This window comes from Moschus berezovskii, chromosome 22 (genome assembly GCF_049115385.1).
Source record: "Moschus berezovskii isolate FMDL1 chromosome 22, NW_MosBer_1.0, whole genome shotgun sequence".
Classification (NCBI taxonomy): domain Eukaryota; kingdom Metazoa; phylum Chordata; class Mammalia; order Artiodactyla; family Moschidae; genus Moschus; species Moschus berezovskii.
Genome location: NC_142481.1, coordinates 61,759,521 through 61,784,815, shown reverse-complemented (window position 1 = coordinate 61,784,815; position 25,295 = coordinate 61,759,521). Strand labels below are relative to the sequence as shown.

The 25,295-nt window shown below is 43.6% G+C and overlaps 1 protein-coding gene across 2 annotated transcripts in view; it reads left to right on the top strand.

Moving 5' to 3' along the window:
* The first annotated feature begins 684 nt into the window (after nucleotides 1–684).
* Nucleotides 685–25,295, top strand: part of ZNRF1 (zinc and ring finger 1) — a 90,357-nt gene continuing 65,746 nt past the window's right edge. Inside the window, exon 1 of one of the 2 annotated variants that reach the window (XM_055413133.2) lies at nucleotides 685–1,643. In XM_055413133.2, coding sequence (XP_055269108.1) covers nucleotides 1,220–1,643 — 424 coding nt within the window. In that variant the 5' untranslated portion in view covers nucleotides 685–1,219. The remainder of the gene's footprint in view (nucleotides 1,644–25,295) is intronic. The other variant, XM_055413132.2, reaches the window with a different exon arrangement.

Below are 25,295 nucleotides of genomic sequence, written 5' to 3'. Positions count from 1 at the left end.
CCTGAACCAGGGATGTTCTAAAATCACTAGTTCTAGCTGCATTATTAGATTTCCACGTCTGTTACCTTTTTTTTTATCGTACACCTGATGATCTTCAGAATCTCATTTTATCTAAGGATCTACCCATTTGCTTAAGTCCAAAACTGGAAGTTCTGATCTATTGGCAGCAAAATCTGGAATCACAAGCAACGCCCCCGCCCGCCACCCCAGCCCTGTTTAATCCCGGAAAAACTATCGAGTCCCCAAACGCTAAGCTTGCTGCTGTTGGGGATTCCAGGACGTTGAACCTCAGAACGGACCGCAAGTCCACCAGAGGGTGCTGCGGGGGCAAATTCGTGCCGGGAGGGGAGCGTGACCAGTGACCCTCGGGGCTAGGTAGGCGTCTGGAGTCCTTGCCCTTCTTCCCCGGGTTTCCTTCCCACGCCTCGGACCACTGCCGCCCCTCCGCCCACGGGGGGATTCCCCTTGAATGACCAGCTGCTCTCGGGGGCTTGAAGGTGCCGCGTCCCCGCTGGTCCTGCGCCCCAGAGGCTCGGGCCGCTCCTGCCCCGAGGCGGCCGGGGCGGGGCGGGCGGGGCGGGCGGGGCGGGCGGGGCGTCCCCACCCGGCGCCGCGCGGGCCGCGAAGGGGTTAACGCGGGGGGCGGGGGCGGGGGCGCCGCCGCGCCTGCGCGCTGCCGCCCTCCATTGTCTCCGCGGCGGCGAGGAGCGCCGGCGAGCGCAGCCCGTGAGCGAGCGGCGCGGCCGGCGGGGCCCGCGCGGCAGGGCCGAGAGCGCGACGCGAGCGCGGCTTCGCGAGCTCCGCGGGCCGCCGGCGCCGCAGCCCGCCCGGGCCTCGGGGGTCCGGGCCGCCGTCGCGGCCGCGGCGTCCTGAGGCGGCACGCGCCGGCGCCCCCGCCCGCCTCCTCCGGCGGCCGCTGCCGGGCGGGCGGCCTCCTCCCCGCGGCGGCCGGCCCTCGCGAGCCCGGGGGCGGCCTGGGGCGCGCCGAGCCCGCGCGCCGCCCCTCTCCGGACCGTGAGGGGAAACATGCGCCGCGCTTGGGACGCCTGCAGCCCGTAGTCTGGGTCCCGCCCGGGGCCTCTCTTTTTCCTTCTTTTCCCTTTCCCCTCCGGTCTCCTTTCCGCCCTCCCCGTATGCCCGCCCAGCCCTGCCCCCGCCGCTGAGGACAGGGGGAGGGTCTCGGCCTGCAGGCTCCCGCCCCGCCGGGGCCCGGGCGAGCATGGGCGGCAAGCAGAGCACGGCGGCCCGCTCGCGCGGCCCCTTCCCGGGGGTCTCCACCGACGACAGCGCCGTGCCCCCGCCGGGAGGGGCGCCCCACTTCGGGCACTACCGGGCGGGCGGCGGGGCCATGGGGCTCCGCAGCCGCTCGGTCAGCTCCGTGGCGGGCATGGGCATGGACCCCAGCACGGCCGGCGGGGTGCCCTTTGGCCTCTACACCCCCGCCTCCCGGGGGGCCGGCGACGCCGAGAGGGCGCCCGGCAGCGGAGGGTCGGCGTCCGACTCCACCTATGCCCACGGCAATGGTTACCAGGAGACGGGTGGCGGTCACCATAGAGACGGGATGCTGTACCTGGGCTCCCGAGCCTCGCTGGCGGATGCTCTACCTCTGCACATCGCACCCCGGTGGTTCAGCTCGCACAGTGGTGAGTCCGCGGGCGCCCGAGGCCTCGGAGGGTGGGGTGCCCCGCACCTTCGCACGCGTGCACGCAAAAGGTCTGGAGGTAGAGCGACCTGGATCTTGGTTCCCGAAGCCAAGGGATGAATGGAACACCCACCCTCTAGAAATGAGGCTTTCTGAGAGGCCTAGGAGAGCCAGGTGTGTGAGGACTTAAGGCGTTGGTTCACTTGTGGATGCCTGTTGAAGTCTCATTCATTGGCCTCCCGGTCCTCAGAGAAGTCTGGCTGGTCGCAGGTCGGCCTCCGTGCTTCCTTTCTGTTACTGCTGCATTGTGCTGGGTGCACCGGTAACACAGAAGAATTCTATTTGACCGAGCATCTCAGACAAAGGATATGAAAAGAAGATTGGGGCCAAGTGGGGTTTGGATGAGGGCACTTGCTTTTGCTGGAGAAGTGGCTGCCCAGTTTTGCGGCTGTGCTGGAAATTTGAATTGTTTAAATGGAGCGGCCGCCAGGCTGCTGCCATAGGCAGGTGTGGCCTGCTGGTCGGAGGGCCCAGCCAGGGAGCCTCCCTGGGAGGCTTTGCGGGACCGGGGCTCTAGTTACCCGTGCTGCATGCAGTAGCAGCCTTGGCTCAGTGACTGTTGGATTCCTCCATCTTTTTTGTTCTTCTCCATGCTAAAGTGATTGGGTATTCTGCATCTTTTTGTGACCAAGACATGGCAGTTCTCTTGCCCGGCTGTTGGCACATCTCAGGGGGAAAGGAGGAGTCAAAGGACCTGGATGAATTCATTTTGTGAACTTCTGGTGACAGGTCAGCAAAAAGCTGGAGGAGGATTTCCTAGACTCTGGCAGGGCAAAAAAGACACTGGCAGGAGCATCTGGAGGAAAACAGGTCTGTCTGCTTAGCTAACCTGAGAAACCAGGTTAAGGCCTCTAGAAAATTGGTCAGAAGGGGTGTGGGGCCGCTATTTACTAATTGGCGAGTTGGAGTGAAGAAGTTAGCGTTTTCAGACTCCTTTGGGCGACTTCAGAAAATTTAGATACTGTGTAGAAGAAAGATTGCTCTATGGGGGATTTATCTGTTGGATACACTTTGGATCTCTATTTCTGGAAATAATGTTAATTTTTTTTCAATTCTTTAAACTGATTGTGAAATGGGGAGGAATAGTGACTAATTTAGGATAATCCTTGAAAGTGGCTTTTAATTGCTAGGATAGAATTTTAATCCCTGAACAGACTTCTAGATAGCATGGACTCTGCCCTGAAGAGATGTAGGGTGTGATTACCTCTGGCACTTTCTGACATCATTTGATCAGCTTTACACATCTTGAACTTAGTAATCTTCCTTATAAAATTTGGTCCAGAAAGGGTCAGGTGTATTTTTGAGGTGATTGTAGGTAAATTTTTAAGAGAACTGTCCTTAGTGTCTGAGTTTAAACAGAAAAGCACTATAAGACAGTTCTCAAAAGTCACAGGTAGAATTTTGTGTGTTGCAGGAATGTAATCTTAGAGTAGGAGTTCCTTTTTTCTGCTCAAATTTCTTTTCTTTTACCAGAAAGTTCTTTTTCCTTATTCCGCCACCAGGTTCCATGCCAGAGTTATGAGCTTGCATTTGGATTCTAAAATTCAGACTCCTCAACTGTAAAACCTTAATTTTTTTTCTTTTTCCAGCTAGAGGTTAGGAAGAGCCGCTGAACCAGGGACTATAGGAAAAGTTGAAGCATATTAATCCCTTGAGGGATTGACATTAAAGTGTGTGTATGGGGGGCTGCTGTTAATATTTCAGGTAATATGGTCCTCATAGGGCCATCCTGGTCTTTGGCAGGACACTGAACATACCTGGCTCTGCCCATTCAGCGCCTCCACAAATTTCAGAGCGCTCTTGGTCGGGGCTGGGTGTCACCTGATTGAGAAGCACTGCCTTAGGGATTTGTTGTCTTATTCAAGTGAAATAATTAGTTTTTCCTGTGCAGCTCATTTGAGAGGAACTTTGATGCTTCCGCTCTTCTGCAGTGGTGGCTCTCTCTCGCCTTCTGACACGGGCCACAGGCCCTTCCTTCCAGGACATCCTTTTCCTCTCTTGTTCGCTGCTCTCTTGCTGTAAGACAAGAAACTTGTTTCCATTATGCGGCCTTTGGGTGAGGTCCCCGCAGTTCTCACTCTTGTGTCTGAGGAGCAGAGGAGTAAGGATTTCAGGGCACGGTTGATTGGGTGTCTGGAAGTCGTTGTGATGTCGTTGTTTGTTTCCAGGGTGCTTTTGGATCTCTTCATGGGCACAGAAAACAGTTGTCTGTGAAATAGGCAGGGGAGGTCAGTGAGCACGAGGCTTCCTCAGAGGGAATGAGCTGACACTGTGTCAAGGGGCAGAATGCTAGGGTCCCAGGAGCTGTGACCTTGGACGAGACGCCTCACCTCTTTTGAGTCTTAGCCTTGTTATTTTTAAAATACAGATACAGCCTGTAAAGGTTGTTTCGCCAAATCCTGTGAGGATACATGGCAGTCACATTTGCCTTTGCCAGGGTTGTGACCTTAGCTTGCACACTCTGTTCCCTTTGCCTGGAATGCTTTTCCTTCCATTCCGCACATGGATAACCTTTTATGATCTCTTTAAGCTTAACTTAAATTTCTCCTCAGGGACCACTCTTAAAAATTGCCTCCCTCCTGTCAGTCTCTCCCATCACGCACCTGTTACCTTAATAGCACTTAACACACTTTATTTATCTGTTTACTGTTGCTGTTTACTTCGGCTGAGTTTTTACTCCATGAGGGCAAGACTGCCTCTTGATCACTGTTGTAACTTCTACACTCTGTGTGCCAGGGACAAATATTTGTTGAGTGAATTAATTTGAATGCTGTATGTCCATCATATCATTACTCGTCACTGTAACAGTAGGAGGTAAAATGTTTTTATTCCCATTTTACAGATGAGGAAACGGATGTAGAGGGAGGTTAAGGAACCCCTACAGGCCAGGCAGCTAATGGGAGGCAGAGCTGGGATTGCAGTGCAGGCCTGCCAGTATCAGAATCCACTTGATCTCTTAGCCATTACCCTCTGCCTCCTGTCATCCTAAAACACAAGGAAGCTGGGGAACCTTGTGGAAATCTCACTGGCCCACTTGTCAGAGGCTGGGCTCCTCTCCTGCTTGGGCTGCTCCTTAACTGCCTGACTTGTGACCTTGTGCAAGTGAGTCATTTCACCTCAAAGTCAACCATTTCTCCACCTGTTAAAATGGAGATAGTACCTGCTCTGCTTACTTTGCCAGGTCACTGTTGTGGTCTCAGGAGAGGGTGTTTACAAAAGCCAAGTAACATACAATGGGAAGTGGTTATCTCACAGGGGTCACTTATATAGTTCTCTGCCTTCTTTCACCTCCTCAGAATGTTCTGGGCAGAGAGACTTAGAATCATGTGAACTCTTTGTCCAGAATGAAAGCAAGTGCTCTCTGCTGAAATCTGACCTGTACTGAGGGGGCCATCCATAATAACAAATGCCATTTGAGAAGAGCCACCTAATAGAGTCTGAGTCCCTTCTTTTCCACATTAAAATGTGTTTTGCTGTAAGGTTTTTTACTCCTCTAATGGTTGTCTGGGAGGTATTCTGGAGGTCTGGTCATCCTTTTATAGTCCTTTTTAATTCAGAATGCAAATTGCCAAATGGGGGGAAATATAGAGACCCAGCATGTTGGAAGGAAGAGGTTGCCCATGTCCTGGGCCTGAATATAAAATGGCTGGTCATTGAGATTGACCTCTGCCTTCTTAGTCATATATGTGTGTATACACGTGCATGTTCAGGAAACTAAACTGTTCTCTCTTGTCACCGGGCCATCAAAGGGGCCAGTAGAAGGTGACTTTTGGTAAGTCTTTGAACCTGCTAGCAGGATATCTCATGGGTTCTGTTTTGCTGGCACTCTAGGGTTCTCAAGTGATTTGATCTTCTCTATTCTTAACTAGTTAGAGAGAGTTGCCAGTCCCATTGGAGTAGATCAGAAAGCTGCTTTGTGCCTCACTAGGTGTGCTGGACGTAATGGTCCTTTCCAAGGATTCTGGAGAAGGAGAGCCATTCCGTGGCCTCCAAGTAGCAGGATGAGTCCTTGCCCTACAAAAGTTCTATTCTTAATGAAGATTAGGTTTGTTTTTTTTTTTTCGGAAGACTTTTTCCAAAGCAGAATTTTTAGTTCTCTGTTACCATGAGGGCTTGTTTGCTATAAAAGAAAAATAGGGTTCCCTTGAGGAGAAGGTCATTTCTTGAAGGTCACAGTTACTTCTTCCTCATTGGGGTTTAAAAGGTGTTGCAAAAAAACAGTGGTTTCACTCTTAAAGTGTGTGTTTTATGGGATGTGTACATTTTACCATTAAACAGACACACCCCAAATAGGTCACAAGGAATACTCTGAGCCAAAGCCACTCTTTACCAGAAATGCAACTCTAGTTGCTTTTGGGAAAAGGAACATGCTTTGTATTTTACAGATGTGATATTCAACCCAAGTTTATTGGGCACTTATATTTTGGCAAATCCAATTTTAAAACTAAACTTCAATTTTGACAGTTTCAAAATTGGAGGAAATGTCATAGGGAAGTGTTGGTAACTTAAATGGGCTCTTGGTCTTGCACTTACAAACCCTTAAGTAGGGGGTGTTTTTAATGACTGGGTCACTGAGGTTGTGGTACCAAAATCTAGAAGTTAGTCCAAAACTTAAATCCTGTTCCTAGTCTTGTAATGAATGCTTACAAATTTTCGTCTGTCTCTTTTCCAAGCTTTGTCATGGCCTGTCTCAATCAGATGGTTCCTAGTGATGACGGTGGGTGTAGGCTTGAGTATGAGACCTGGCAGTTTTCACCTCTGAATCTTTATTTCCTCATAAGGTGAAACCAACAGTTGGGTTCCTGATTTTGATAGGCTGAATGGATGAGGGGTGAGTTGCAGGTGTAAGTGAATAACCTGAAGAGCAACCCTCAAGTGTTGAATCTTAAAGCTGCAGCTGGGGTACTGTATAGACGGGTGAGTTTGTTTGCCTTGAGCTCTCCCTGGAGTTGCTGGAATTGAGAGTACAGCCTTGCTCTGCTGAGAGTAAAGAGGAAGGAGGAGTTGGCTGTGCCCTGTAAAGTTAGAGGAGGCACAGTAAGAATTTATAGTGCACTCCCAAATCTGTAGTGAGAAGAAGGCAGATGCAAACACTGAGCTCTCCTGATTTCTGTGAATGGTTCACAGGGTTTTCAAACTTGACTCTGCCCAGTATTCTCCAGAACCTCGTTAACAGATGCAGATGGCAGGACCCCACTCCCAGAGTTCAGTAGAACCTGAATTTGTCACAAATGATTCTAAAAATGTAGTCAGAATACCCTCTATAAATGAAAGGCACCCCTACCATAGATTTAACTTTTCTTTCCCCAGAGAACTCCGAATGCTTTTCTTATGCATTCATCCCTTTCAACATCTCTAAACTAGATTCCCAAGTGGAATCCACACAGATCTTGTCTTCTGTTGCTCCCAGAGGGTATATCCACCCAGCAAGAGCACTGTTCAGTCTTTGGCCGTTTTCTTTCGCATGGTACAAAGCGTTTTTCTCCTATAGGCAGGCCTGAGCCAGTCTGCCCTGGTCCTTAGTCGCTCTGAACAGGAGGTAGCTGGGGCAGGGTCCCCGCCTCCTGTGCTTCTCCTCCCCTGGTTTTTCTCCTGAGGCGTGTTTGCCGTTAGCTGCTTGTGCTGCAGGAGGGCTTCCTGAGTTACATCCTCTTTCTTCTATCTCCAGCCGGAAAGCTAGACAAGTCAAAATCTTAAGATAAATCCAGACTTTAACGTGGACAAAATATCTTTTTCATTTTATTTTTTAATTGACAAAGGATGAAACTGTATGTGTAGATCTGTTGAACTAAGACATTGATTTATTCAACTGAGACTGATTGCTTCCAGTATACCTAGGTACCGGGCATATGTACTTACGGTGAAGGTGATTAGCATTAGTTTGTTCTTTCTAAGAATCTTTTTTTCCTCGCTGCTCTGAGAGTCTGAATACTGAAGCCTGTGAGATTTGACCTTCCTTGTTACTCTGTTGAACACACAGACAGATTCACGCGCTTGTCCATGAGGCTGCTACAGGGCTGGTCTCCTCCCTGCTCTTGGCTTACGCTCTCCGTTCTTTCCTCGGCCCTCTGTCTGGGCTGGGGCAGGTCATCTGTTCTTTGAGTTTCCAGTCAAGAGCCTGCTAAGAAGCAATGCCTCATATGTGCCAACACGAGCGGTCCTCTTCTCAATGGAAATTGCAAAAGAAAAACATTTTTTGAAATTATCTTTGCCCTTCAGTATCTTTGTCATCCCTAGAGCCTCTTTTCTTTCTGGTCACTGAACACTGTTCTGGAAGCCTTATTCACCACTCTTATAACCCATGTCTGTGAAATTTATCCTAAGCCAAAATGTACTTAAGGAAATGTGAGTAAGAGTTTTTCCTTCTTGGTCTTGTGTTTGTCTCTGAGCTCCACGACATTGACACTTTAGTGCTGTTTTAAGTAATTTTTGAAGGCAACACTGGTGACTGAAATGTTATTTCTCCCCCAGAAATTTTTAAATGTGTTGTATTTGAGTTTTTTTTTTTTTTTAACCCAAAGTAAAGACTATAGAAGAGTGTTCGATGCTGGAAGACTTGCTGTGGACTGTGGCTGTTGCAGTGATGCCTGGGTCGCTGAAGCATGCTTTTTGCAGAAGCCTCTCCCTGCACTGCTGTGTATGTGGCCTCTTGGTCTTGGAGTACATTCGGCTTACCATGGCTCCAGATTGCTTACTGGCTGTGCCTTCAGCCCTCTACAGAGTGTAATTAAACAAGCCATGCTTCAAAAAGAGTTATTCTGTAATTAGTCACCTCTGTATTGTACAGTGTCTTTTAAGGTGGAAGTTGATTTTTAGCATGTGGAGAAACTTAAATCTGGAGTCGCCCACACGATCTGAGACAGAGGTAGGAGGAGAATGCAAAACTGAGACCCCCCCAAGATCTTAGCCAGCTTGGTCATTTTGCCCACATTTCTCCAGTGTTTGGAGAACACCCCTATTCCCCCACCCCTGCTGAGATGGTGGTTTTCCTAAGAGAAAGCTCTTAGGGTTCTTTATGTTGATTCCCACCTTGGTACTCCAGGAGTCCTGCAAGGATTTGAGGAAGCCCTAGGGATTCCAGTCTAAACCGATGGAGCATTTGGTCTACCATAAATACAAATGAGTTTTCTCTAATATTGTTTTATTCTCTTTAGATCATATGCACTTCTAATGCCCTCAAAGGTACAGCACCATCTAAGTCAGCTTTTCAAAGAAACTTTGTGACAACATTGCCCACTACTGTAATAAGCATTACGAAATATAACGTTACATTTCCTCTATCCTGGTGAGAAATGGCTGAAAGATTCATACCATTGCATCCAGTTGCCCTGGTGGACTCTGGTTAAATTCAAGGCCTGTGTTCAGGACTGACTTGCAAGCTAGCTGCCTTCCATCTTAATATCTGAACAAGTCCAGTCATGTTGACTGTGTTTAATCCATCCATTTCCTACCTCCTCTCAAATGCAGAGGCCAAATGCCATGTAAAAGAATAGTGAATCTAAGCATCTCCAGTATTTTGAGGTATAGGAATCTCCTATGAAGTGGCAGACCTTTGAGAAATAGTACCATGAGCTGTTCTGTTTTTGCTGTGGCTTTGGAAAACCTTTTGGATTCTTCTACTGAACATTTGTTTGGAAAAAAAAAACTTTTTAATGAAACAGTGTGAGTCACAAAGCAGCCACTCCTTCTCATAATAGCATTTCTCACCAGGGGAATTTTTGGTAGCTGTTGGGGGAGGATTTGAGTAGGTTGTGGAAGATAAATCCCTTGGTCGAACATAGCCAAAGGGCTGCCATATCAGAACTCTGGTGCTTTCTGTGCTGACAGCAAGCCCTGAATTCAAAGTTCAGGACAGCAGAATAGAAGGGGAAGGCCTGTGCTCAGAGAACTGTCACAGTGTCCTGACCAAGGAGATTGGCTTTTCAGCATTCAGACTCTACATTAAGACAGCATTGTAGTGTAAAAGGATCATGAAACAGAGTCCTTGGGTTAGAGGGCCTGAGGCTGTGTACTAGAACAATATTTCTGGATTCAGGGATGACTGTGGTCCTAATGATGAGACTCATAAGAGCCTCGTTGTGAAATGGTGGCATGGCGCCTGGCGCTGACCACCTCACACAGAGAGGATTCACACAGAGTCTGTGCTCTTAAGACTTCAGGTCTAATAAAGCACTTAGAATAACACTCAAAATGAACCCTTGACCCAGTGTCTTTGTGGGATGGTGAAGAGGGGATGCTAGAGACACCGAGACTTAGAACAAGCCACAGTTATACTACCAACATCCAGAATGCCTGTCTTCAGCCTCTCTGCCCACCAGAACCTAAGTTTTCACCGTTTCCAACTTCAGTGACTTAACAGTACTTCATCGGTCCTCGTGTCTGAACCACGTCTTACGTAAGCTACAGACGAAGGAAAGTCTGAAAGGTTATTACAACTGTTGAGATTTGCTTTCCTTTGGAAAGTCAGAGCTGTCTCCATTCCGTGTTTTCCTGGCTTTGTACTTTTCTTCAAAGCCTTTTACCAGTTCCAAGTCTCCAGAGCTCAGTGAGGGGGAACAGGAAGCCAGCGTTTGATGCCTAAGAGCCAGCAATAACTAAGAGAAAAGGGCAGAAGCAGGGAACTGGGAGGGGGAGTTGTGGGCCTTGAAGGTATCCAGGCCTCTAGGATTATAGATACATCCTGCAGAGATGACTTTAACCAACTTGCTCAAACAAAGCCCTCTGTTCTGAGAATTCAAATTTCTCTTAGATGGTATAGTGGGTCTCAGTATTTTTAATTGATAGCATGATTACAAAATACCTTTTGCCTAAGGAGTTCAAAACAATTTCTAAAAAATGATTATCACTTTTATAAAATGGCGGAATAACTTTCTTCTCCTGGAGGGTCCCCAGGGTACATCTTGTCATGGGATCCAGGCTGGAGCCTGACCCTTCCTTTTCCTGTCCATTCACATTAGATGAACTCTGTGAAGCCCCAGTCCTATGACTGCAAGATGGAAGGGTCACAGGGGTTTGTGCTATTTCAGTTTTGGTTTCACTTGCACATTTTAGGAAATCAAATAGTGGTGTGACTCTGAATAGGAATTCTTGTCTCTTGAAATCTTTTCAAAAATGAGCTGTTTCAGGCATTCAAGAGAGAATGTGCTTACCTACCAAGCAGATAAGTAAATAGAACATTATAGATGTAATTGTATGGACCTCACGCGATTCATGTTTCTCCTCTCCCAAAGGTAACCTTTGCCCTGATTCTCCTGTTGATCATCCTGTATATGTTCCTACTTTTTACTCCCTGTTTCTATCCAAAATAGTATTTACAGTATTCAATTTAAACTTCATAATGTCTCATCTTTTTATATCTCTGTCTGTAGATATACCTCAAAATTGGATTTGGGTTCTGTAAATCCACTGTACTGTTTGCTGCTCTAACACATTCATTTTTGCTGCTCTTCTCTATTGTATGAATGTAGCACAAATATCAGCATATATCCATCGATTCTCTTGGATATCAGTGGATATTAAAGTTATTTTCGGTTACTTTGAGAATATTTTGCTGTTTCCTTGCATATTTGAGTGAGAGTTTTTCTGGAGTACATTCTTAGTCATGAGACTGCTGGGTCATAGGCTCATCAAGAGGCTCCAACTCTTGATTAAATACTGCACAGTAGATGACCAGTGTGCTGGTACCAATTTTATACTCCCCAGATAGCATATATTCACTTGTTCCATGTTCTTGCCAAAACTTGATACTGTTATACTTGAATTTTTGGCGAGCTCTAGTAAGTGTGAGATGGTGTATCATTGTGATTTTTGTTATTTATATACTTGATATAATAATATTTACATATAATTAATATGCTAACGTATTTTTAATCATCATGCTTGTTCATGTCTTTTATCCATATTTATATTGGATGGTTCATCCTTTTCTTACTAGTCCATATATTATGAATTTGTATTTTTGTTTCATTTGTTTCCAGATACACATCTGAAGCATATGATATACAGATGTATATCTCCCAGTTTGTGGGTTATCTCTTTATTCTCTTTGCAATTTCTTATGGTTAATCTATCTTTAATATAATATTCCAGTGTTTTCCCTCATGGCTTATGCATTTTGTGTCTTAAGAAAGGTTGTCTTTCCCTGAGGCCAGAAGAGATATATTGTCTTCTGAAAGTTTCTGAATTTTGTCTTTCATATTTAAGTCCTTAAGCTATGGAGAATTAAGTTGTTTGGGATAAGATAAGGATATCTTTTCCTTCTTCTGTATGAATAGCCAGCTCTCCCAACAGCAAGTGAAGAATGGTAAAGTCTTTTCCTACTGATTTGCAAAGCTACCTTTATCAAGTTTCAAAATACCTCTATCAAAATAATCAAGTTTCTTTCCAGGCCTAGGTTTGTTCCTGGGCTTTTTGTTCTGTTCCATTGGCCAAGTTGTCTATCCTTGTGCTAATACTTTCTTAATTACTGTAGTTTTGTCTTGCTGTGTGGAAGGGCAAATCCTTTCAACTAGTTATTCTCTTTCAAAGCTGTGTTGTCTAAATAAAGCTTTCTAGGGGACAAAGAAGGGAATCCGGATAGAATCAGCAAAATGAAGTGCAGAGTACCAGGAACTGCTCCGTTTATAGCTGTTTTTCTTAATGACAGGACATCTGGCAAACTGACCCTAGTGGGCAGTTTCAGATTTTTTCCGCTACTATATTGCACAAACAGTAACATTTCCCTATGTCTTTGTATTGCAAGCAGCAGAATAAACATTTCTGTATGCTACAGACAACAACAATAAAAACAACACAAACTGGTTAGTTATTTTTGGTGCTTTTTGCTTCCATATAGAATTTAAAATCAACTTTGTCAGCTTCTGTGGGGATATTTTTATTTATTATAAATAACTGTTACGATATTTGTTGGAGTTTTACATTGCGTTTATCAGTTGCCGTCTTTATAAAATTGGGTCTACCCATGAACCTGATGGGAATGGACCTAACAGATATAAGAAACGAATTTTCTTTTTTTACTTTTTTTAAACTTTGAAATAATTTCAGACTTATAGAAGGAGAAGGCAGTGGCAACCCACTTCAGTAGTCTTGCCTGGAAGATCCCACGGATGGAGGAGGTTGGTAGGCTGAGGTCCATGGGATCTTGAAGAGTGGGACATGACTGAGCCACTTCACTTTCACTTTTCACTTTCATGCATTGGAGAAGGAAATGGCAACCCACTCCAGTGTTCTTGCCTGGAGAATCCCAGGGACAGGGGAGCCTGGTGGGCTGCCGTCTATGGGGTCGTACAGAGTCGGGCATGACTGAAGCGACTTAGCAGTAGCAGCAGCATCAGACTTATAGAAAAGTTGCAAAATGCAAAATCAATATTGCATTTCCATTAGCCAGAATTTTCAAGTGTTACTAAAAAGTCTTAAGTAATTGAATATCCACCAAGTTCTTGACTTTGCAAAGTCCTAATACATGAAGCATCTCAAGTCTGAGGAATCTACATTGATCTGTTGCTAGGAATGGGAAAACTACATGATGTTACAATGACATGGTGTCTGAAGGGGTGGCTAGGCCTCACCTGGAGATGTGCTTTCTTCAGAGTTGGTCTGTGTCCTTATGTGATTTGATGTAGATCAGGTCCCAGTCTCTGCCCTGCAGGTGTGTGCTGTTCTGTGATCTCATCTGGTAAAAGAGGGGCTTCTTGCTTTCAGTTGAGAGTCTTCGACAGCTGGAGGCTGGATAATTCCAGTCAAGTCTGCCTCAGTATCACCTGAGAATGTCTTTTGGAGCCTTGACTTGTCCTAGTCAGAGGTTCCTGTATGGGTGATGCCTGCAGTGAGACACCCCTTCATGGAAGAAAGCTGTGCTTACCACTGTATCACTAGTGCCCATGAGACACCCCTTCTTGGGAGAGGCAGTGTGGGGTGATGGTTAAGGTTCAGTGAGGCTGGTAATAATTATAAGTCAAGTGGGCCTTAGACAGCATCACTACAAACAAAGCTAGTGGAGGTGGTGGAATTCCAGTTGAGCTATTTCAAATCCCGAAAGATGATGCTGTGAAAGTGCTACACTCAATATGCCAGCAAATCTGGAAAACTCAGCAGTGGCCACAGAACTGGAAAAGGTCAGTTTTCATTCCAATCCCAAAGAAAGGGAATGCCAAAGAATTCTCAAACTACCGCACAATTGCACTCATCTCACACGCTAGTAAAGTCATGCTCAAAATTCTCCAACCCAGGCTTCAGAAATACGTGAACCGTGAACTTCCAGATGTTCAAGCTGGTTTTAGGAAAGGCAGAAGCACCAGAGATCAAATTGCCAACATCCGCTGGATCATGGAAAAAGCAAGAGAGTTCCAGAAAAACATCTATTTCTGCTTTTTTGACTATGCCAAAGCCTTGACTGTGTGGATCACAATAAACTGTGGGAAATTCTGAAAGAGATGGGAATCCCAGACCACCTGACCTGCCTCTTGAGAAACCTGTATGCAGGTCAGAAAGCAACAGTTAGAACTGGACATGGAACAACAGACTGGTTCCAAATAGGAAAAGGAGTACGTCAAGGCTGTATATTGTCACTCTGCTTATTTAACTTATATGCAGAGTACATCATGAGAAATGCAGGGCTGGAAGAAGCACAAACTGGAATCAAGATTGCCGGGAGAAATATCAATAACCTCAGATATGCAGATAACGCCATCCTTATGGCAGAAAGTGAAGAGGAACTAAAAAGCCTCTTGATGAAAGTGAGAAGAGAGGGAAAAGGTTGGCTTAAAGCTCAACATTCAGAAAACAAAGATCATGGCATCTGGTCCCATCACTTCATGGGAAATAGATGAGGAAACAGTGGAAACAGGGGCAGACTTTATTTTGGGGGGCTCCAAAATCACTGCAGATCGTGATTGCAGCCATGAAATTAAAAGACACTTACTCCTTGGAAGGAAAGTTATGACCAACCTAGATAGCGTATTAAAAAGCAGAGACATTACTTTGCCAACCAAGGTCCGTCTAGTTAAGGCTGTGGTTTTTCCAGTGGTCATGTGTGGATGTAAGAGTTAGACTGTGAAGAAAGCTGATCACCGAAGAATTGATGCTTTTGAACTGTGGTGCTGGAGAAGACTCTTGAGAGTCCCTTGGACTGCAAGGAGATCCAACCAGTCCATTCTAAAGGAGATCAATCCTGGGTGTTCATTGGAAGGACTGATGCTGAAGCTGAAACTCCAATACTTTGGCCACCTCATGCGAAGAGTTGACTCATTGGAAAAGACTCTGATGCTGGGAGGGATTGGGGGCAGGAGTAGAAGGGGACGACAGAGGATGAGATGGCTGGATGGCATCACTGACTCGATGGACATGAGTTTGAGTGAACTCCGGGAGTTGGTGATGGACAGGGAGGCCTGGCGTGCTGTGATTCATGGGGTTGCAAAGAATCGGACATGACTGAGCGACTGAACTGATAATAATTATATCTTTCATATGTACTTTGTATCAATTAAATGAGCTTATTGACATATCCACCTCTCTCAAAACAGTGCCCATCAGATAGTAAGTGATCAGTAGAAGTAAATACTTAATGTCTCTGGGTGAAGCTGAGTAATTATCTAAAGATCTCGAATCTTTTTTCGTTCGATTTATCCGTAGGTACCTTATATTTTTTTGTTATTGCTGTAAGTAGTATTTTAAATTTTTTTTGTGACTATTTCAGGTTTCTGGTATATTCAGCAGACTTGATGAACTCGTGTAGGTCTAATAGTTTTAATGGAAAGCATCTACAGAGAAAATCCAAGCGAATTACATTGGTAAATAATAACTGTTTTGTTTCTTCTTTTCTAATTCTCTTGTGTGTCACACCTCTTTCCTACTTTAGGATTGCTGACAACTTCCTGTGTTAAAGAGTTTATTTGAATCTATATAACCATGGGCATTCTTGTTTTCCTGCTAGTGAAGAAAGTGCTTCTTGCATTAAAAGCATTGTCTCTGTTTTTGTTGGATAGCCTTCATTCCCTCAAAGGTGAATTCCCTTCTGTTCTTAATTTGTTAAATATTACAGATGGCTATTTTATCTGATTTTCCCCTTGCATTTATTCAGATTGTTTTTCTTTATTATTTTACATACTTTTTCTTTTGATCTATTTTGTTTGGTATTAATGTCAGTATTCTTTTTGTACTGTTTGCTGGTATCTTTTCCTGTCCTTTTATTTTCAGTCCCTGTGTCCTAATGTCTTAGATGTATCTTCTGTAAATGACAGATAGTTGGTTTTTTTCAAGCTAATCTGAGACTTTTAATTGGCAGATTTAATTCATTTAAAAAATACTGTGAATACAATTATATGTTAATTTAATATCTTACTATATATATATTATTATTTTGTGTTATATATCATGTATTTGTTTGGGTTTTTCTGCTTTCCTTCCTTCTACTATATAAGTTGTTTTCTTTATCACCATTTGGGAACTTTCAGTTCTTTTAGAGGCTACTCTTAAATTTTTGGCCTGCGTGTTTGAAAATAATCTAAAGTTAATATCACTACTCTCTTCCCAAATAATAAGGAACCCAGTTTGTCTTACACATTGTTGAGATTGACTGTTCTAATTCCACTTCATTTCTGTTTCTATACTCTAGAATTAGCCTCTTATTTTATAATGTCTGCTAGGTTGGAGTCACCCACCTGCTTAGCAGATTTTTTGCCTGGTGTTCCTTCTTTCATCATACTTTATCCTTCTGAGTTAATTTCCTTCTTGTAGAGGTAGGCATTACATTTTTTCGGTGAGAATATGTTAAACATAAACACTAAAACATTTTTATTTATTTATTTTTGGCTATGCTGGGTCCTCATTGTGGCACATGGGCTTTCTTTCATTGCAGTGAACATGGGCTGCTCTCTGCTTGCGGTGCATGGGCTTCTTGTGGTAACTTCTTTCATTGCAGAGTGTGGGCTTTTGGGCACTGTCTGGCTTCAGGAGTTGTGGTGTGCGGGCTCAGTGGGTATGGCTCACGGGTTCCAGAGCACAGGGTCAGTAGCTGTGGTCAATACCCATCACATGTGAGGTCTTAGCTCCTGGACCAGGGATCGAACCCACGTCTCCTGCGTTATAGGAGGATTGTTTTTTTTTTTAATTGTTTATATGACTGTGCCAGGTTTTAGTTTCGGTATGTAGGATCTTTTTAGTTGTGGTATATAGGATCTAGTTTCCTGACCAGATCGAACCCAGGCCCCTTGCATTGGGAGCAGAGTCTTAGCCACTGGAATACCAGGGAAGTCCTGGCAGGTGGATTCTTAACTGCTAGACCACCAGGGAAGTTCCTAAACACTTTTATTTTTGCTTGCAAATAGAAAAAAATGTTTTTATTTGCTGTAACTATTGAGTGATGATTTAGCAGAGTATAAAAATCTGTTGGCAGTAATTTTTTTCTCAGCAATTGGGCAATGTTATTCCATTTCATTATCTTCTAGCTTTTGATATTGCAGTTGAGAATTCTGATTCTCAGCTCTAAACAGTTAATTTGTATTTTCTCTTAACTGCTTTATAATTTTTGTTCCTGGTATTCTGCACATTTACTGTTGTGTGTCCAGGGTTTGATGTATCTCTGTATTTCTTGCTTGCTATTTGTCCTTGAATATGAGAGTTCATGTCTTTCAGAGTGTCCAAGAAGTTCTCAGCCATGTATCCCTTCATATTTTGCTTTTGTTTTGTCTCCCATCTTTCCTTTTGAGAATCTTAGAAGTCATGTATTGGACCTTTTTCTTCTGTCCTTTGTGTTTCTTAAGCAGTTCCATATTTTCCAACTATTTATTTCTGTATGCTGCACTCTTGGTAATTTCTTAATGCTTCCCTGGTGGCTCAGACAGTAAAGCATCCGCCTGCAATGATGGAGACCTGGGTTTGATCCCTGCGTCATGAAGACCCCCTGGAGGAGGGCATGGCAACCCACTCCAGTGTTCTTGCCTGGAGAATCCCCATGGACAGAGGAGCCTGGAGGGCTGCAGTTCATGGTGTCGCAGAGTCAAACATAATTAAGCACTGACTGACTGACCTTTCAGTACAGTAATTCTTTCTTACCTACTTTTTAACCTGCTCATTGAGTTTTATGTTTAATTGAACTACATTTTAAATTCCTTGTAGGTTGTTTATTTTTTTTCCTTCAGTTGTGTGAAAAGACTTTTGCATGAGTAAATCGTCTTTTATGTTTCTAGTTTTTCTCTTTGGGAAAATCAGTGGGGTGAGCTAGCTGTGTTCTGTTCTCTTCCTGCTCAGAAATTCCATAAAGCCCTTGTCAGTGGCATCATACTGTTGAGTGAACACTGTGAACAGGGAAGCAGGAAACTGGAAGCCCATCATCATTTTGTTCTCTGCTCCCAGAGGAAGAGTACCTCCTCAGTCATACAGGGCAGACTTTCAGCACTGTACCTCTTGGGGGCTCACAGCTGTGGTGGGGGTCTGTTTCTATGGCAGTAGAGGACCTAACTCTTCCTCTGTCCTTGGGATATGCAGAGGGAAGTTAAAGGGAAAACTTTTAGAGCTTTCCATTTTTTTTTTGTCATGAGGCTCTTTCTTCTGTCCAGTGTAGTAGCCTCTAGACACGTATGGCTGTTTAAATTACTGTCAGTTAAAGTTCGGAATTTCCTTTGAGTCCCACTAGCCATATTTCAGGTGCCCAGCAGCCACGAATTTGCTAGTGATGACTACAGTTGGACAGCACAGATACAGAACATTTTCATTGTAGCAGAAAGTTGTCTCGGACAGGGCTGTTCTGAACTCTTCCATAGTATTCTTACGGTAGACAGAATGGGTAAATATAGTCTCATAAAGTGAACTTGTTGATAACCAGAACCTGGAAGTCTTTCTTTTGAGTTATCCCCATTCTGAACTGTCAGTATGTGGGAAGAATACAGAAAGGGTGCTGCACTCTGAGAATGATTTACGGGGTGAAGTGGTAAACCCAAGCTTACTTGTCTTACCTGTAATTTGATGGGGAGAGGGTAAGTAGAGAAGTGAATGAACCTAATGTTGAATAAACTTTGGGGAATATGGAAAAGGATTACTGCATGGGTCTATTGATTTTATGCAATTGTGATTAAACTGAGAATAGGGGAGATGGATTGTGAGTGGAGAAAACCAGCCCAGGGTCTTATTACTTGAAGTTTGACTCAGATTGGAAATTCCTTGTAATGAAATCATCTTTCTCCACCCCCTTAAATTGCCATCTCATTTTCCTTTGAGTTGCAGTATAGAACCTTCAGGATTCTCAAGGAAAGGGGCACCACCTTTCTCCACCCCCTCTCCCCACCACATACACACACCCACACCTTCTTCAAATTTAGCAACATTTCACAGCGAATGGACTCAAGATAGACCAAAAATAAGAACAGTGTGGGTCATACTAGCCTGGCCCCAGCAGGTTGTAAAGAGAGGGAAAGAGCCAGTGACCCTAACCTTGTTTTTCGCCTGTGAAAAAGAACTGCTGAAAACATACTTCACGGGACTTCCCTGGTGGTTCAGTGGCCAAGACTGCATTCCCAGTGCAGACGGGGTTTGATCCCTCGTCAGGGAACTAGATCCCACATGCTATCACTAAGACCTGGCACAGCCAAATAAATATTTTTAAAAAACCCAGAAACATACTTCAGTCTATATTATGGAGGCTGCAAGGGCTTAGCATCCTCAACACAGTGCTCAGGTGCCCAATTCAGACTAACTAGCTGGAGTTGGCATGTGAGACTAAGCCTGTTGTTTGCTAGGATTTGAAGTTTGCTATTCTGAGAAGGAGCATTGTTCTGGTTGATTGCAGAGTACCTATTATGAGCCAGATATGGTAGTTGAGAAATTTTTTAAATTCTGTCTGGAGTATGCATGGCTCATGGTATAGAGTAGGTACCTAAATAAAAGTTGTTCAGTGAAAATACATATGAAAAAAGGATGTTAATTTTAGGGGTGAAGATAAAGGTAATTTTATGGGAAAGAATCCATTACTTATTAATTCATCCTGGTGGATTTTGTAGGGTTGGCAAAACTAGCTTAGAGGTGACTTTTTGAAAGAAATTAATCTGAAAGAAAAAGATAGCTTGTAAGATGACTGGGAGGGGTTTAGAAAGAATTCAGAGACAGCATTTCAGAAAGAAAAAATGTTGTAAAAGAGGGAAACATCCTAGAACAGGCTGGAAAGGAAAAGGTTGGAAGAAGCTGCAAAGGATGAACTAATAGGCGCTTGGCAGAAACAGAAGTTAACAGACCTTTGTGGTTTCTAGATGAGCAGTTTTTTGTTTTTCAAGCAAATCTGGAAGCATAGGTTCTTCCTAGGTTTTTTTCCCCTGTCACGGAAATAATCAGAATATTCACTGTCAAGATTTCAATCATTGATACAGAAAGTGAAAGTTCTCTATGATCTCTTTGGTATGTGTTTCTCCAGAGTTTTGCTTGCCCCTGTGGACTAATATGTTTAAAACGGTAGAAATCACATTCTGCTTATCTCATTTCACAACCTCTGTCTTTCATTTAATCTTTTCTTCATTGTTGCGTGTCACTCCTTGATTTTGTTTTGCTTTTGCCTCTGGTGTAATTTCCAGAAACTTGTGCCTGTGGGGGAACCTGTTCAAAGTGGGTCTCTCCCCGTCACCTTCCAGCTGTTGTGCCTTTTTGAGTGAACTCATAATGTCACAGGTTGATGCCCAGGAGGTTTGCCCCCAAAACGCTTTCACCTCTTTGCTAGAGAGACCATGCCTCTCATTTGGTCAGACTTCCTTAACTGTACGTTGTTAAAAGGATGTCACAGGGAAAGATCACATAGCCCTTCCTGTAAATTTAGTTTGTTTAGGTAGAGCAGTTAAATTATAAACTAGAAAGAACCCAGAGCTCAGCCCCAGACACCGAGAGCATTTGGTGAGTAGACGGCTCCAGGCAGCAGGCTTCACAGGGCCCCACCCTCTCCCAGCCTTCAGTCCTGAAATAATCCGAGTATGGCCAGCTTGTTCCCAAGTTCACGGCTTCTGCCCATTTTTACTTCTGATGCGATAACTGGTTCTGCCAGTAGCTGGACTTAGAGCATAAGAAATTTTTACCTTGGATGCACAACCTGAGCTGCCCTAAAAGGAAACAACAGGTGGGGGCTGCGGTGGAAACATTTCAAGCCAGGCCTGTGTGAGGCAGCTAATTTCAGGGCTCTGCACTCGGCGGGTGCTTTTGCTTCTTCGGGGTTCTGCAAACAAACTGTCAAACAGGCAGCATGCCAGTGGTGCCTGCAGCAACCCACTGGGACCCGACACTGCGGTGGGATCCACAGAGGATTCTGTCAGGTGACAGGCAGGTGAATAACTGATTCTCCTCTTCCTTCCAGTGACCTGTGGAGCAATAAAATGACCAGTAACCAGGCATCTTATTTGAACTGTAGAAGAAGTCTGGTCTCTTTTAAATGGACATGTGAAATGTTCCTAAATTAAAAAGACACCCTTTCCTAGGGTGTTGTTTTTTTTTAAAGATGTTGCTATTCCATGTGACTATCAAGGCCACCTATGTGGGCCGGAAGCTGGCATAGAACTTAGAAACTGAGTTTCGGTTGAAGTTGAACCCATTACCCAACAGCACAGGTAATGTTTATGGAGTTCCTGTGAGCTCGGAGCCCTGTTGGAGGGCACGTGTTATTTCTCCCATGCCCCCAGGAAGTGGAGAAGCAGGAGCAGAGTGGGAAAAGGGCCTGGAAGGGTTCTGTAATGACTTGAGCCCAAGCCAGGCTTCGTGCTTGGGTCTTTGAACGCTTCCCTGCTGAGTCGACTGTTCCTTTTAGAACAGTCTGGTTTTTCTTGGTTATTGCAGCTTTTAAGCACAGTTCTTAAACAGTAGTGTGTAAAGCAGTATTACTAATGGCAGACATTTATTTATGGCTCACTAAGAGCTAGGCAGAGCTGCATGGGGCACAGGTTTGATCGCTGGTCCGGGAAGATCCCGTGTGGGCACGGCCAAAACACAAACAAGAAAAACCTGTCTTTCCTTGATTCTCTGATTTTTCTCCTTCTAGTCTCCTTGAACCCACTCTAATCTGGTGTTTGTCCTTTCTTCTCTGTCAGAACTGTTCTTCTCAAGGTCACTGAAAACCTTCATGTCTGCTCAGGCAGTGGTTGCTTCTCAGTGCTCAGCTTGGGAAAGCCAGGTGCCTATGACAGATTGAGAAACACTTGGTTCACTTGCTTCTAGGATACCACACTCATCTAATTTTCTTGTTGCCTCTCATTGATCACTCTACCTCTAGTGTTGAAGAAAATGGGGGCTTAGTCCTTGGCCCACTTCTCATTTTTTTGTATAGCAAAACCCTGGAGAAGTCTTCAAGAATACTGGTTATAAATTCTGTATGTATGTTGGTAACTCCAAAATTTACCTCTCTAGCTCAGTTTCTCCTTTGACCTATTTTTTTAACTGCTTTATTGAGATGTAATTCACATGCCACACCAATTACAGATTTTCAATGTACAATTCAGTGGTTTTTAACGTATTGAGAGTTGTGCACTTATCACCACAATAAATTTTAGAACATTTTCATTACCCCAGAAGAATCCACATAACCATTAACAGTAACTCAATTTCTCTCAATCTACCTCAATCCTGGACAATTACTGATCTGCTTTCCACTGTGTGTGTCTGCCTATTCTGGACGTGTAATGAAAGTGGAACTGTACAGTATGTGCCTTTGTACATGTCATTCTTTCACTCAGCCTAGTGTTTTTATGGTGCATCCACATTGTGTGTATCAGTACTGCATTCCATTGTATGCGTATATTACATTTTGTCTGTCCATTCATCTGTTGATGGATGGTTTGCATTGTTTCCACTTTGGGGGCATTAAAAGCAATACTACTAAGGACATTCAAGTGCAACTTTTTGTGTGGATATGTCTTTTCATTTCACCAGTGTATATACCTTGGAGTGAAATTGCTGGGTCATATCATTACTGTGTTTGATGTTTTTGAGAAACTCCAGATTATTTAGGAAATATACCATTTTATATTTTCCCCCACAGTTTATGAGGGCTCTAATTTCTTTGCATCTTGTCCAGTACTTGTTATTATATGTTTTCTTGATAATAGCCATCCTGGTGGTTGTGAAGTGGTATCTCACTGTGGTTTTGATTTGCATTTCCCCAAGGGTGTTGGGGGATGTCCCTGGTGGCTCAGCTGGTAAAGACTCTGTCTACAGTGCAGGGGACCTGGGTTGGGAAGATCCCCTGGAGAAGGGAACTGGCTACCCACTCCAGTATTGTGTCATAGAGGATTCTGTGGACTGTATAGTCCATGGTGTCACAAAGAGTCGGGCATGACTGCGTGACTTTCTTCATTTCCACTTTCAGTTCCAAGAATGTTGGGCATCTTTTTTCTCTTTGTTGCCTCTTCGTGTATCTTATTTGGAGAAATGTCCATTCACGTCCTTAGACAACTTTTTATTTGGATTGTTTGGTTTTTGTTATTGTTGTTGAACTGTAAGTTTTCTGTATGTATTTTGGATCCTAGTCTCTTGTCAGATACATGATTTGCAAAAATTTACCCGTTCTGTTGGTTTTTCATTTTCTTGATAGTGTCCTTGGAGGCACACAAGTTTTTTATTTTGATGAAACCCGATTTTTTTTTTTCATTTGTTTCCTATACTTTTAAAAAAGTGTTGCCTAATTTTGGATCAGAAAGATTTACCTGTGTTTACTTCTAAGAGTTTTATAGTTTTAGGTCTTTGATCTCTTGATTTTTATCTGTAGTGTGAGGTGGAGGTCCACCTTCATTCTTTTTGCATGGAGATACCCAGTTGTCCCCACATCATTTATTGAAAACACTAATCTTTCCCAGTTGAATGGTCTTAGCACCCTTGTCAATTGACCATAGATATATGCGTTTATTTCTGTACTCTCTATTCTGTTGGTCTGTGTGTTTCTCCTATGCCAATGCTGTTTTGATTACTATAGCTTTGTAGTTAATTTTGAAGTTGGGAAGTATGAATCCTTCAGCTTTGTTCTTTTTCAAGATTGTGGTTGCTTGCAGTTTCATTTGAATTTTAGACTCATTTTATCCATTTCTGTGAAAAAGGCAATTGAGATTTTGTTAGGGATTGCATTGAATCTTTAGATCAATTTGGGGAGTATTAACATCTAAATAGAACTAAAGTATTCTAATGTATGAACTTGAATGGGATGTCTTTCTGTTTTTTAGGTCTTCCTTGATTTCTTTCAGCTGTTTTGTAGTTTTCCATGTACAAGCCTTATCTTTGCTTTCATAGTTCATTTTCCATCCTAGTTGTTTCAGCACCAGGTGTTGAAAAGACTATGCTTTCCCCTATTGAATTGTTGATTCTATTTACAGATAAAGAAAATGTGTATATACAGTGGACTACTACTCAGCCATTTGCTACAATATAGATGGACTCCAGAGTATTACGCTCAGAGAAACATAAATACCACATGATCTCACTCATAATGTGGAAAATAAAGAACAAACAGATGAAGTGAACACACCAGATGAGAATCAGTGCATAGATGAAGAGCACAGAGCAGGGGTTATCAGAGAAGAGGTGGCGTGAGGGGGAGGGTGCAGCTGGTCAGAGTGATCAGCTGTCCGGTGGTGGGTGGGGACTAGGTTTCTGGTGGTGAGCGTGCTGCAGCAGCGCACACAGAAGTAGAAATACAAAGCTGCACACGTGAAGCTTGCACAGTGTTGCAAACCAGTGTTACTGCAGAAGAAGAAACTGTTCACCACCATTTGTATGGTGGGCCTGCTTTGGACTGTGCTGTTCTGCTCTGTGTGTCTGTCCCTATGCCAGTTCCACACTCTTTTTATTATACTGGTGGTATAGTAAGTCTTGAAATCAAAACATTGTAACTCTTCTACCTTCTTCTAAATTATTTTTTAGAGTATTCGCTATCCTTTGAATTTCTGTATACATTTTGGAATCGGCTTGTAAGTTTCCAGGAAAAAAGCCTACAGGAATTTTGATTGAGATCAAGTGAAATTTATGAATAAATTTAAATATTGCAACCTCAAATCTGTGAAAATAGTATTTCTCTGCATTTATGTAAGTGATCTTTAATCCCTCTCAGCAGTGTTTTACAGTTTTAGAGTAAAGATCTTGCACACATTTCTAAACATTTATCTCTAAGAATTTCACTCTAAAATTAAAAAATTGTGGTAAACAGACACATAAAATTTACCATCATAATCATTTTTAAGGGTTCAATTCAGTAGTGTTAAGTGTATTAGCCAGAACTTTGACACCTTGAGAAACTGAAACTGCCCTTTAAACAGCAACTCCCCATTTTCCCTCCCCTCACCCTTGGCAACCACCATTATGTTTCTGTTTCTCTGAGTTTTGACGACTTTTGCTACCTCATGTAAGTAAAATCATGTGTTAATTGTCTTTCTGTAACTGGCTTATTTCACCTAACATGATTTCCTCAAAGTTTATCCATTTATATCAAGTACCAGAGTTTGTTTCCATTTTAAGGCTGGTTAATATTCTGTTGCATATGTATCACATTTTGTTTAACCATTCATTCATTGATAGACGCTTGGGTCGCTCCCATCTATTGACTATTGTGAATAAGGCTAATATGAACATAGGTATACATACATCTCTTTGA